The sequence below is a fragment of the Ctenopharyngodon idella genome, chromosome 12, assembly GCF_019924925.1.
Source record: "Ctenopharyngodon idella isolate HZGC_01 chromosome 12, HZGC01, whole genome shotgun sequence".
In the NCBI taxonomy this organism is placed as follows: Eukaryota; Metazoa; Chordata; class Actinopteri; order Cypriniformes; family Xenocyprididae; genus Ctenopharyngodon; species Ctenopharyngodon idella.
Window position 1 is genome coordinate 28,267,252 of NC_067231.1, and position 14,950 is coordinate 28,282,201.

At 35.3% G+C, this 14,950-nt stretch overlaps 1 protein-coding gene across 1 annotated transcript in view; it reads right to left on the bottom strand.

The window, feature by feature from the left end:
• Positions 1-4,064: 4,064 nt before the first annotated feature.
• Positions 4,065-14,950, bottom strand: part of LOC127523260 (uncharacterized) — a 73,265-nt gene continuing 62,379 nt past the window's right edge. The window contains exons 9-11 of the mRNA XM_051913775.1: positions 6,529-6,831; positions 6,414-6,449; positions 4,065-5,914 (exon numbers count right to left, since the gene is read on the bottom strand). Coding sequence (XP_051769735.1) covers positions 5,781-5,914; positions 6,414-6,449; positions 6,529-6,831 — 473 coding nt within the window. The 3' untranslated portion in view covers positions 4,065-5,780. The remainder of the gene's footprint in view (positions 5,915-6,413; positions 6,450-6,528; positions 6,832-14,950) is intronic.

Below are 14,950 nucleotides of genomic sequence, written 5' to 3' on the forward strand. Positions count from 1 at the left end.
CTTGGATGCTGATCAACATCTTAACCTCTTGAACTCTGAAAACTGTAGAAAGGCAGAACGTAAATGGAAACAAGACAGGCTGCATATCTCTCTTCAAATGTTCAGAGACTCTCTTACATCTTACCAGACTGCAGAAAAGTCTGCAAAAGCTGCATACTTCTCTAACCTAATTGAAACTAATCACTCTAAACCTAAGGTTTTGTTTTCAATTATTCAATCTGTTACCAATCCTTCTGTTAACACCTTGCCTGTTGCCTCTGATGCTCTCTGTGAAAGCTTCTTGAGATATTTTACTGACAAAATTACTAACTTAAGATGTGATGTCTGCTCCACCTTAACTTTAACCATCTCTCCAATCATGTCATCTGCCTCTGCATTTTTGGATGCTTTTGAACCCATCGATCTCCAGGAATTGAAGGAGGTGATTGACAATCTTAAACCCTCATTCCTCTTCCCCTGCTCCTCTGACCTGTGGCCTTTCACAAGGCTCTATTTTAGCTCCCTCTCTTTTCTCTCTGTACATGATGCCTCTGGGCTCTATTCTACGAAGACATGGTGTGTCTTTTCATTTCTACGCAGATGACACTCAAATCTATCTTCCAGTCAAGAAAAACAACTCCACTGCGATCACTTCTCTTCTCCAATGTTTAGAGGAGGTTAAATTATGGCTAGCCCAAAATTTCCTCTTCTTCAACGAGGACAAGACCGAGGTAATTGTTTTCGGTCCTAATGAGAACTCTCAGTGTATAAGCCCTGAGCTAGAAAGTTTATCCGTTTTTAGAGGTATTATTATTGACCAGCATTTAAAATTTGATAGACATATCTCCTCTGTTATTGGATCCAGTTTTTATCAGCTTCGTTTACTGTCTAAAATTAAAAACTTTCTCACTCCAAAAACTTTAGAAATGGCTGTTCATGCGTTTGTTACGTCGCGTCTAGATTACTGCAATTCTTTATATTGCGGTATATGTAAATCTCAAGCTTCAGCTTGTCCAAAATGCTGCAGCCAGACTTCTTTTAAAGTGTCGTAAACATGAACACATCACTCCAATTCTTAGATCCCTTCACTGGTTGCCGATTTGTCAGAGAATAGACTTTAAAATTCTCCTCTTCGTTTATAAATCCCTACATAACAAAGCTCCTCTCTATTTATCTGAACTTCTTCATTCTTATACTCCATCTAGAAGCCTACGATCCTGTGACTTGGCCTTGTTGGTGGTTCCTCGCGCTAGACTAAAGCCTAGAGGGGAGCGTGCATTTGCGGTGGCAGGGCCTCGACTCTGGAATACCCTGCCCTTAGATTAGACTGGCCCCTTCTTTGTCTACCTTTAAGTCCTTGCTAAAAACTTTATTTTCCTTAGTGTATTGACTACTGTGATATGTTAAATTTTAAAATGGGTGGTTTTAAATTTTTCTCTGGTCTATTTTCCGTGTATGTGTAATATTCTTGCTCTTCTGTAAAGCACTTTGGTCAGCCTGGGGGCTGTTGTAAATGCGCTATACAAATAAAATTGAAATTGAAATTATAAGGAGTTATTCACTTCTTAATGCTTCTTTGATATGGATGATGAGACCATACATGAATTTAGCTTTCCTTTGTTTGAAGTTGGCCTAATGCCCTTGACTTGCTATATATAAGTTACAGCGAGCTCAGTAAACTTTGACTTTGAGTGAACAGCACTTCTCGTGTTTGTGTCATTCTTGGTCCCCGGTACCGGTGCTCTATCTGCTCTGCATTATATTGATTAAGTATTGGAGGTCCATAATTTTCATCCAACAATCTGGGGGCTCGTCCGTGGGGGGAATCCAGAACCACAGGAGCATGAATTGGACCAAGACGTAAGTGGTAAGTGTTCCTTTTTCCTATTAGAGATATGTACACTTGCCTGATGCTGTCCTCGGTAATGTATTGCCTAGACTCAGACGTAAAAAATCGAGATGAGAGAAGGTCTCGCTCGACGTAAAAATTGAGAAGAGAGTTTTTTTGCAATATTTATTTTAAATATTAGCAAAGCTAATAGGTTATATATACTAGTGTTTCTGGTGAGGAAGGTGGGTTGACCATTGTTTTAATAATGAACTGTGCAGTTTGACTAAATTGAAAGCAAATCAGAGTAGAACATTGTGTTTCTCATTTGTTTGTCCGTTTGTCTCTATGTTCCACCGGTGGAAATGTAAATATAGAAACAGTTTGGTTGAAAATGAGACATGAACATATAGGATAATTTCCTGATAAAATGGCAGCAGCATACCTGTTCATGAAAGGGACAGGATACATTACATAAAGTAAATGGGCATTTGATGAATTTTGGAAATTTTGTTAAAATATGGTGTATTAACAATTTTATTGAAGAAAAATTCTGTAGGAAGTTGATATAAGGACAATAGTGTGAGATTCAAACAATGTGAGAGGTTAACTAAAGCTATTTTTAATTGTTTGTTTTAGTGAAGGAATATTGCTACAATTGAATTGCGGAACTCAGAATAACATTTTGAATCCTAAAAGATTTAAGTTAAAATTTCTGAAAACTTTTAACCAGTAGAGAAAAACATTTATTAAAGGTTAAATGGAATAAAGGATACAGATCTGTTTAAGTTGGATTTTATAGTTAAAATTATGGGATAAAATGACTAAAAGAAACATGGCATAATTACCGTGTGTATAAATATGATACCATGCATTTGATACAATTGATATATGGCCAGAACACATTAAAAGTTTTTTGCTTTTAGCTGAAAATGGTGTCATGTAATCGGCCCCTAAGTTAATAACTTATGATTTTTATAACGGAATTGAGTCAACCAATACTTTAGCTGGACAATAACTTTTTTTTAGAGCTGCTGTAAAGCCAAAACAATTTCTGTTCCATTAATTTCCTATTATCACAGTAAAGCTGCTTTGAAACAATCTGTATTGTAAAAGCGCTATATAAATGAAGGTGACTTGACTTGATATGTTCAGGTCCTAGCCTTAGGATGAATATACAGTATCTCACAGAAGTGAGTACACCCCTCGTATTTTTGTAAATATTTTTGTTTTCCACTTGTCACCCAAAGAATGCATACTTAAACACTTCTGAGAATAACAAAATCATTTAACCATAAGCATATAAGTAAAATCATATGGAAATTATACAGAAACTCAAAATTTCCCCCACACCCCCCACCCCTTCAACCTCTGCAGCAATGCTGGCAGCACTCATACGTCTATTTCCCAAACACAACCTCTGGATATGACTCTGAGCACGTGCACTCAACTTCTTTGGTCGACCATGGCGAGGCCTGTTCTGAGTGGAACCTATCCTGTTAAACTGCTGTATGGTCTTGGCCACCGTGCTGCAGCTCAGTTTCAGGGTCTTGGCAATCTTCTTATAGCCTACGCCATCTTTATGTAGAGAAATGGCTAATTGGGCCCAATTTGTAAAGAATGTGGACGAATAAAACTTCCTAAAGACCCGCGTTGTTGTTCTCTCTACTTTAGCCCTGATGCCTTTGATGCTTTTAGTAGACCACAGCTACTGACAGAGCTTACAGTTGGTGAAGGATATAAGTGTATGCTTTAACCAAATGCCGTACCTGTCGTGGAGACTGATGGTCAGCCTATAACACATCTCGATTCAGACAGACTGCCTCAGAGCTCGTGTGTGCTGTGATGCACAAGATATCTGTGATCGCATAAACAGTATCTTCTCAGCATGTTTAACTGTGTGTATGCATTCAGGTGATCAGACGATTTTAACACGTCAATCATACAACAGTGGTTCGAATAGCCACATGGACATTGCACGTCTTCAACGTTTTCATGCACTGGAGGAACCTTTTCATAGTTCCTAGAACTATTGGTTGAAGTACCCGGATTTTACTGTGTTCGCAAGTTTGTTTGCGGCTTGTTGTTTTCGATTCCTTTTCCCTTCTACTCATGTTGTCGGTAGGTCTTGTCTCACTCAAACTCGGGTACACGCAGTATTCGTTGCGACTTTCACCCGGCGTCTTAACACCCAAATTATAGTACATTACTGGGCCCATAACCTGTTAACAGAGTACGCAAATAACACACAACTACGTTGTACTCTTTCCCATCATCCAGTCACTCTGACTGGCACATTTTTATTAAACATAAGTCACAGATTAGGTCACATGACATACACTTCGCAATTTGATTGGATTGCCTGTTCCACAGAGAAAAAACAAAGCTGGAAAACCACATAAAATTACAAATACAAATAAAAAATGAGAGCATAATACTTATACATATTTATTATTTCAACATAAGTATACAAAGTTCACACACCGAATGTAAACAAGCTAAATTTCATTAACTTGAGCTGGTTTTGTTAATACATCTGCAACCGTATCATCAGTTGGCCAGTACTCTAAGTCTGCCTTTATTTATTACCGACCTCACAAAAAGGTATTTAATGTCCACATGTTGGCGATGTCACTTTGTAAATAAAGACTTTGCGCCTGCGCATACACATTCTTTTACAGAGCACTCGTGCCAAACGTGCATGATATCCACCTTATTTTTTACAGTTTACTGCACTTTGATATTCTTCTCGTTATTTCCTATAGCAGCTAATAAATCGGAAGACTTGCACCTTGACAGAAAACATGATGAAAAATAATGGCCTTTATCCAGTGTCGTCACACCCTGCTCCGATTAGTAGTGTAAAGGAATTTCCGCCTGCATTATTGTCAATATTTAAAACTATTTATTTACACGATACCCTACTGTGTATGTCATCTTTTTATTTTATTGTGTAACATTATCTGAGATTGTCAGCACTGCCAGTCATGAGGAGATTAACAAGCAGGGCAGGAAACACTGGACTGATTTAATTTGATTTTTAATGTTATTTTGTTCATTTTTGCATTATATTACCACCCATCATTGTCTACAGTATAACACTATCCAATCACTGTACTCAAACACGGAGGATACGACTCATTTATGATGATCAAACCATTTATTTATACAATCGTCTATGGGCTGGAAATATTCCTTTATTTAAACGACTTCAATTTGATCTAATTATTGATGATTGCATTAAGTGAGTGCGTGAAAAAAATGCGAACATTATAGTTTTAACAAATTCCCCCAAACCTTTAATTTATTACCCCTCAAAAATAGACTTTATATTTCATGATTTGTCTAATTCTAATACTTTTTAACGTGATATGTTGTTTGCATTTTGTATTCTTGCAGTTCTGCAATAAAATAAGTTGTTCAGACTCTGCACATACACATACAGTATGGCTTGCTTGCTCCCCTTTAAATCATGAAATAACCGTCAGAATATTACGACACCCTTTTTCTCTGATTCACAATAAACTAAGGTTGTATAAGAAGTATCTGTGCTGAATTGTACATAATTCACAACAATCCCGTGCTGTGGGCACAGCCGTTGATACAAGCTTCCGCTTTTCGAACACGGAAGTGTGATAAAGGCCCATAAGGTGGTTAGACTAAACATGTAATACACATGTGCATGACGTCACTATTTTCACAGATTCATGTTTTTGCAGTTTACACAGAAAAATTTGAACTTTGAAAATGTGTATTCAGAACTTTGCATTTTCAGGCCACCAAAATGCTGTTGTCGTGTAAATAAACAGACAAGTTGTGTGTTTTTAGCTGAAAACAGTGTCGTATAAACAGCACCTTACTTAATCGGAACATTATCTTTACATGAAAAATGAAACAAAACTCACAGCTTTCATTTTGTTTCATTCTGATCATTTACTGTTGTCATTGTTGGTTCTTCAGAAGCACCTCTTTCTTATTCTATCTGTAATCCAGAAGGGTTGGAGCGTTTGAACCTCTTTACACAATAGACTGACATCCCGATGATGAAGATGATGATGATGGTGATGAAACAGCCAACAGCAGCACCATTGAGCGGAGATCCATGACCTGTTTGATATGATTTATAATAAAATTAAGAATATTCCGTAATGTCTTTAGATGCATTCAAATGCATAAAATTGTTCATAAAATGACCATATTTCAGCCTATTGGACTTCTCACACAGACTTCTGCTGCTGTTAGAATTTGTACACATATCTAAACGTACTCTATACTGAAACATATCAAACTGTCAATATTTGTAAACTCTCTAATAAGACTTAAACTTTAAGCATCCTTCAATTTCTGTGACTTGACATTAAGGATATTTCTGGCAAGTGATGGAAGAGCAGTTTCCATTTTTATAGTAATTCAGAACAGTAAACAATGATCAGTTATTTTTTAATATGGTATGATACCTGTATTATAAATAACTACTTGTTTGATTCTTGTTAAATAACAACAGTAGCAAATAGTTTATAAGAATAAGAATATCTAACAGCTTCCTGTGTTCTGACCTGAATTCATACTCAGTAATAACTATAATAGAATGTAATATATTTCTTACCAGGATCTTCAGTTTCAGTCTTAAGTTTACTGTGCTCTGTTAACAGATTTTAAACAACTGTTAGTAAATTGAAAATAATTTATTGAATTATAAACAACAGTATTATATACAGTACCTGTTATGTCCACAGTGAACTCTGTTTTTATCGTTCCACACTTGACTGTTTGCACAAAGAAGCTGAATTTTCCCGTCATTGCTGTAGTTGGAGTGTATCTGCATGTGTAGTTGTTTCTCTGATCACAGGAGTCCAGAGGAAACTCTTGTTTACAGATTACTTTATGGTCTTTATAGATCTCAGTGTAATAAAACTTATACATTGTCATGCAGCATTCAGAGAGCTTCTGAGGGACGCTGCAGGTGAGAGTTGCTTCTTTCCCCACAGTTTCAGTCACATCCTCATAGCTTACACTGCAGACATCTTATTGAAGAAAAAACAAGTTTATATCAGTTTAATACATCAACAGAAAACTAATTTCATTTCATGTGTCATTTTACACATCAGAAATAAAGTTGAAATGTGTCACTTGATTGATTATATACAGTAATGTTTATATAACAGCAGCAGTAAGTAGTTTTATTGCTCTATAACAGCTTCTTGTGTTCTGTTAGTAACCTGAATTTGTATTCAATATATAATTATAAAAGAATGCAGTATCATTTTTGTCAGGATCTTCAGTAACAGTTTCAGGTTTAATGGGCTCTGTTAACAGATTTTAAACCACTGTTAGTAGACTGAAAATAAATGTACAATTGCAAACATTTACTGAATTATAAACAACAGTATTATATACAGTACCTGTTTTGTCCACAGTGTCTTCTGTGTTTAATATTCCACACTTTGTTTGTGCCATGAATCTGAACGGTCCTGGTAGTGCTGTAGTTGGAGTGTATCTGCATGTGAAGCTGTTTCTCTGTTCACAGGAGTCCAGAGGATGATCTTCTCTACAGATTGTTGACTCATATTCCTCAGGGTATTGAAACTTATACATTTTAATGCAGCATTCAGAGCACTGCTGAGGGACACTGCAGGTGAAATTTACTTCTTCACCCACAATTCCAGTCACATTCTTACAGCTTACACTGCAGACACCTGAAAAATAACAATGTATATCATATAATACAGCAATCGAACAATAATAGAAATGCCTGTAGCTTTAATAATAAAAAACAATCAAATTGACTTCACTGAATATCACTAAAGCATACTGAGTATGCTTCTTTATTTATTTATTTATTTATTTATTTATTTTTTGTATATATATCAATCAAATTCATATTCAAAACATTTTGCGCTTTCACATTAGCACTTTTGGTGCGCACCTGGGTTCGATTGACGTCAGAGTTCGGTACGTTTGGATGATGTGAACGCTGTCTTCTGAACTCGGGTCCGGTTCAAGTGAATTTCGGTTCGGTTCGCTGCTGATATGAACGCAAACGTACCAAATCGCGGAAGTGAACCGCTATTAATGCCGTATTATTTCATATAAATATGTGTTTGTGTGTGTGTTTCACTCACTTTCCCGACGAGCGTGACTATGAGGCGCCGGACTGGACAAAAGCGAAGCGAACGCCGCGGGAGAGAAATCGAGTGTGTCCGAGCATTAGTAAATTAGTACATTAGTAAACATTGATCAGATTATATGCAGTCATTAAAACAATTCTAATGTAGGAGTGGAATTTGGGGACCAATATTACAGTTTCAAAACTGGGATAAAAGTTTAAAGAACACAACAACCATTTACTGTAATTCTACCATTTCAATAAAGAATACTTTTATTCAGCAAGGATGCATTAAATTGATCAAGTTACAGCAGACATTTATGTTACAAAAGCTTTATATTTCAGATAAATGCTGTTCTTTTGAACTTTCTATCAAAAGAATCAAAGAATCAAAAAAGTATCCTGAAAAAAAATTGCACACATCTGTTTTCAAAATTAATAAATATTTCTTGAGCAGCAAATCATCATATTAGAATGATTTCTGAAGGATCATGTGACACTGAAGAGTGGAGTAATGATGCTGAACATTCAGCTTTAATCACAATTAATATTTTAAAACTCAAATAGAAAACAGTTAGGCCTATTTTAAAATGTAAAAATATTTTACAATATTGATGAACAAAAACATTGATAGCCAATCAGAAATAAAGAGCTCAAGCATTTAAAGCAACTGATGATTTAGCACTTGCTTAAAAAAGAGAACATTATCTTCCCTTTCCTGTAAATGCTAAAATAGTTATTAGGGTGGTGGGTGAGGGTTGGTCAGGACAGTTTGTAGCAAAACAGTGTTGAAGGGTTAGTTCACCCAAAAATGAAAATTCTGTCATTTACTCACAGTCATGTTGTTCCAAACCCATAAGTATTTTACATTATTGCTGTTTTTACTGTGTTTTTGATCAAATAAATGCAGCTTTGGTGAGCAGAAAAGACTTCTTTTAAAAACATTCAAATCTTAAACTACAACTGAAGTGTGTGTATATGCATGGTATATACCCAGGTGAAAAAATACTATAGAAATTTATTGTAAATACTATAGTGGTTTTGAACCATACTATAGTAAAGTACTTGAGTTCCTTTGTTGTGGTAATTCTATAGTTGCTGAAACCTAACAGAACAACAATAGTAATATAAACAAATTACTTTACACAATACTGTACAGTTTTCTACAATAGGGTATATTATACTATTATATACACTACAGTTTACTGTAGTAAAAACTATAGTATACTAGGCCTACAGTAGCTATTTATTAGTTTATCAGTTCACTGTATGCTGTAACATGCATTAACAAAGTGTAAATAATATAATATATACAGTATGATACAATTTACTATATGGTTCAAAAACATATAGGCCTAGTATAGTATTTTTTCATCATTTAGGCTTATTTAAGCATGCAATCGTAGCCTAAGGAACAATACAGTGTGTTTACATGTAATCTACTACTACTAATATGAAAGATAATAAGCAAAAGAAATGTATAATTTCATTCTCTTAAAGTAGGGGCGGATCTACCGGGGTGGCACGGGTGGCAACTGCCACCCTAAGAAAAAGCTTTGCCACCCCATCTGCCACCCCAAAAATATCACAGAATAAAATATAAATGTAAGCAGTGTTTCAAGCACTGCTTTTCAGCAGCGGCGCTTCAATGTGATGACCTAAAAAAGACAGTGTAACGCAAAATAATGGCAAAACACGTCTTTCAATAAACTGTGCATGATGGTTGCACGCGCGCCCAGTGTAGTCAGCTTCATTAACAAATGACTCTTATGAACCGGTTCTTTGAGAGTCAAAAACACATAGCGCAGCCAAGTTCACTTCCGAATTTTTTCCCCATTTGTTCGTGAATCGGAAAATTACTGCTTCCCGGCTAACTCAGAAGTCCTGTGAGAAATGTAATCCCATCCGAATATGTCTGAGATTCGTTTCGTAATTTTTTGGCGAGCTGATTCACCGACCGCCCGCTCCACTTTCATCATGGATTTTTGTCATCCGACAAAACAATAACAAGAAATCAATAAGAAGATCCCGATCACAGAAAATAATAGCAGAGTAAGAATCTAAATGTATTTTAGCTTTTCTCGATTGATTCAGTTAGCCCAGTTTCCCAAACCATTCGATCAGTTCTCAAAACAAAGACACTCAAAACGTTTAACAATGACAACATTAGGTAGCAAAACTGATGACACACCAGTCAAAATCTGAGAGAGCTGAAAGAATCAATTACCAGGGTTTTAAACTCACACAATATCAGTACTATAGATGATGGAAATTTCACTCTTCTATGTACAGTAAACTGTAGCACGTTGTACAACCTCAAACTTGTGATTGTCAACTTTCTTTGTAGCCATTTGATATGTGTAGCCCACTGTATTTTTGCAGAACTGAGAAATGACTGCCTAGGGATATAGTGTTGTGACCAATACACTGCTATAGTACTGTATTGTAATGAAATTTGGCCAAATGTGCAGAGAATGCTGAATTTACTGTACTGTGGTGCATACCAAGTTTATACATATTTTTCTCATGCTTTTCATCTACTGCAAGATCAATTTACAATAGTAAAATGAAAAAAATTCCCTCCAAAAGTTCATTGCTGTATTTTACTGTATCTGCATCTGTATATTTATTTTTGTATAGTGTAGTAGACATTGAGCTGCAAAATAATTCCTGAATCCCAGTAAGAGGTATTTTAGTTACAGTGATTATATATCACTAGTGTTCACTGGGCAGTGCAGTCGTCTGTGTATTTGTGAAGTTTTGTGTGTCATCTGTCGCCAAAGTTTGATTTTGTCAGACATGAATAGGCTTTTGACTAGAACATTTTATTTTGACCTGGAAGTTTGAGGTTTGTACAACAGTGGTGGACAGTAACATATTTTTACTTCGTTACTGTACTTAAGTACATTTTTCAAGTATCTGTACTTTACTCGAGTATTTTGAGCAACTTTTACTTCACTACATTCCAAAGCATAAGATCGTACTTTTTACTCCACTACATTTCCTAAAACATTTCGTTAGGCTACTCATTATTTTAAAATGAAGAAATCGTCACATGCTCAGAGACGCAAAAGCGGTGTGCGATTCGTGCACGAACTGATTCTTTTCAATCATCCTGTTAAATCGGTTCACAAATCACATCAACAATTCATTCACGAATTGGACTGATCGTATTGCAGCTGTTCTCGCGTCAACAACTCATTGATTCAATGATCCGTCTCCAGTGAATGAATTTACAAGTCAAGTCAAGTCACCTTTTTTTATATAGCGCTTTTTACAATGTAGATTGTGTCAAAGCAGCTTTACATTGATAACTGGTACATTATTTGGCTGCACAGCAGCTCTTAAAAGAATAGTGTCAATGCAGGCAGATCAAAGCACTGTTGAATATCAAATGTCAAGTCAAATGTCAAGTGTCCCCAACTAAGCAAGCCAAAGCCGACAGCGGCAAGGAACCCAAACTCCATCAGGTGACATCAGGTGGCAGACAAGTGTTAAAATGGAGAAAAAAAACCTTGGGAGAAACCAGGCTTAGTCGGGGGGCCAGTTCTCCTCTGGCCAACAGTGCTTTGTTACGATTCAGGTAGCTATCATAAGTCCAATAGGATCGCAACATTTAAAGTATTTATTCCAGTTCCATCCAATTGAGGATCGTATTCATCACGGCGGTATGGACGGTTTGTTGAGGAACTGTGCCACTGGCTGTCGTGTCGATGAGGCCCTCACAGTGGATGATCTGACTGAAAATTAGCCAAGAACTGGGGGATCCTCTGAGTGCGTGCGCGACTGATGGTAAAAAGTAAGTTAGCCTACTAATGTTGAATTTTAGGATGAATTATTGTAACTGAAAATCATATTTAGGTCACAACTGTCAGTAGTTTGTGAACTAAATCTGCTGTAACACGTCCACATCAATGTGTCTACATATCGCGATCTCGATTCAAACAGATGAATCACATTTTAAAACTAACTTGTCACTTTAAATGACGGTTGTATCGATTACATCGTTACGCCACTAAGAGGCAACAAGTGACTGTTAAAATGTATTTGACATTGAATGATTCATTCAAAGGATTTTATCAAAAACATTGATTCATCCAGTAAAGAAACATATGAAATAGTTAGGAGTGAGTCATTAAATCATTCATTCAAACCTTTTTTTTTTTTTTAATTAACCCTTGTGCAACCTTATGGACATTTTTGTCCATTTCAGTTTAGTTTTTTGTTATAAGTGTGCCTTTGTTAATGCCAACTACATGAATTTTGGCTCAGGTGTTTTCCAATAAAAATATTTTAATATTTTACCCTCATTTCCTTCAAAAAATCAATTTTACCCTTCGTACAAAAAAATACTCACACTCAGGACCTTAAGGACAAAAATGTCCACATTAAAACTGCAATTTTTTAACCCAGGGCCATTTGACTATAAAATTATACAATAGGCATTCATTCTATCGGCAAGGCTTCAAATTTTACATTTTTACCATTATTTACTAGATTGTGCCATATTTTCAAATTATCATATTTTCATATTTGGCATATAAAAGAAATACTCGCTTTATTTGTGTTTTCTGCTTATGCATATTATAGAGTCAATTTGAAAAATAATGCAGCTATAATTGTGTGGGTATGTTGGTAAGGATGTCAGTGTAGTTTGCATTGTTTACTGAAAATGTAATGTGTGTAATTAGTTTGAAAGAAATTATATCATACTGGCAATCAAAAAATCCCACTCCATGTATGAGTCACACCCTTGGCAGGGTCATAGGGCCGTGTGAAAACTATGAAAAAGGTCAAAGAAGGTTTGAGGTTTTTCTTTTTCGACCAAACACGCATCTTAACCCTTGATTGCACTTTTTCACTTGTTATTGTTTTTGTACAGAGATAAAAGGTATGCTTGAATTTGAAGTAGAAGTTCAGAAGCCCCTAAACACATTGTTTTAGTTTTCACCACAAGAAAATGCTGATTGTGTAGATTTTATACAAAGTTTGAGTTCACACAGGTGTCCTCACAGCCAAACCTATAAATATGTGGTGCTTGAGGGGTTGATCATTTCATTGTTTGAAGAGACGTTACTCATGAGAGGAAGCTCTGAAGCTAGTGTTGCCCACTGACAGTGAGCACACAGGTGCATTAGAAGCCGAGGATATAAAGAAACCGATTTGTAAAGCGTTAAAATTCTGAAAATTAATGAATGTTTGGTAATTATGAATAGAAGAGATGCTGATAAAAAAAAAACAGTCAGTGAAAGTGTAAAAAAAAAAATTAATATATAATATTTCTATGACAGTTTTTTGCCATGTACATTTTTGTCCATTATGGACCTAAGTGTTAGTTTTTGTGAAAAATCTGACACTACATAAAAAATATAAATGCCTCAAAATGAATGCTGTTGTTCTTCATTGACCCACCCAAGAATCTAATAAGCAAAGAAAAAAAAATTGCTTCTGCTTAGCATTTAGTTTATGAAAATAAACTACTATTTTTAATTTTTTCATAAAAAAAACACCTATGGCATTATGTAAACAAACCAGCATTTAAAGGGTTAAAGTTCTTAAAATTAATGAATGTTTGGTATCTATGGATAGAACAGATGCTGATTAAAAAATTGACATCAGTGAAAGTGGAAAAAAATATTAATAAATCATATTTCTATGACAGTTTTTTGGCATGGACATTTTTGTCCATTTTGCACCTATGTGTAACTTTTTTTTTTTTTTTTTGAATGCACAAGGGTTAATTAATTAAATATTTTTAAATAGACTGCAGCAATTAATATTTTGTCCTCTAGTAAATAATTATACGCAATTTTGTTTAGTTGTCTATTCAGAATCGTGGGAGAATCATATCTATTTTGAAAGAAACAAAAAAAATCTTGATTCGCATTTTATCCAGAATCGTGCATCTCTAACACAAATTAAAATAACACATGCACGTTCATCTTCCGCGCTGCTGCAGAATTTTTTTCAAATTTCAAATTTAGCCCTATATGTTTCGTCTGTTTTTATATTGTTTATCAACACACATTACATATTATGTATCTGCATCCACTAATCTTCCATCCATACTGACTAGTGCTGGCTATTTTACAATTCATAATCATTCATAATTATTTTGAGCAATAAGATTATATAAAATATATAATACAAAAATTAAATTATATAAGTGGCCTATATAAAATTACAAAATAAACATTCATCAATCAGTACTTTTTTACTTAAGTACACTAAAAATCAAGTACTTTTGTACTTTCGCTCAAGTAAAATTGAAAAGGAGCACTTAATACATTCACTTGAGTAATATTTTATGATACATATCTGTATTTTTACTCAAGTACTTGATAGATGTTCTGGGTGATTGCTAAAGTGTTGCTAGGTGGTTGCTAGGCTCTTTCTATGCAATTGTTGGGGTGTTGCTAGAGTATGTAGTTGATAGGGTTGACATTCCCACCTCTGTTAATAACACAAAAATCAAAAAATGTTTGCAAAATGCAAGTTTTTGTTGCTCTTTAACTTGCACTAAAACATGTGATTTATACCATTGAGGTAGCCTGTGTAATATTAATAATATCCATTAGTGATACAAGCTCAGACTCATTTAGAATCTGTTGATGTTTTTCATATAGTGTCTTCACTTGGTGCCATGATGGATATTGAAATCTTGTTATTTATTTTTAATTTTAAACAGTATACTACTTTGTGGCAATGCAATGTTTGTGAACACAATTGTGTATGTCAGGCCATAAATCTCCAAAAACTATGCATTGGCGCTTGCTTTGGTGTTGCCACCCCTCATAGACCTCATGCCACCCTATAAATAATTTTCTAGATCCGCCCCTGATTCTCTTTATCTCCATTATCTTGTATAGGGAAAACCATCTGAACTTCAACACAGATGACATGTCAGCGCGGCGCGAGCTCTGTAAAACCGCGCTGTCTCGTCCAACATTTGGTGACTTTGGCTTCCCATACTTTTGTCCAGTCCAGAGCCTGGACAAACGTGCTGCAAAGCAGAGAGCTGAATATCTCATTTTAGC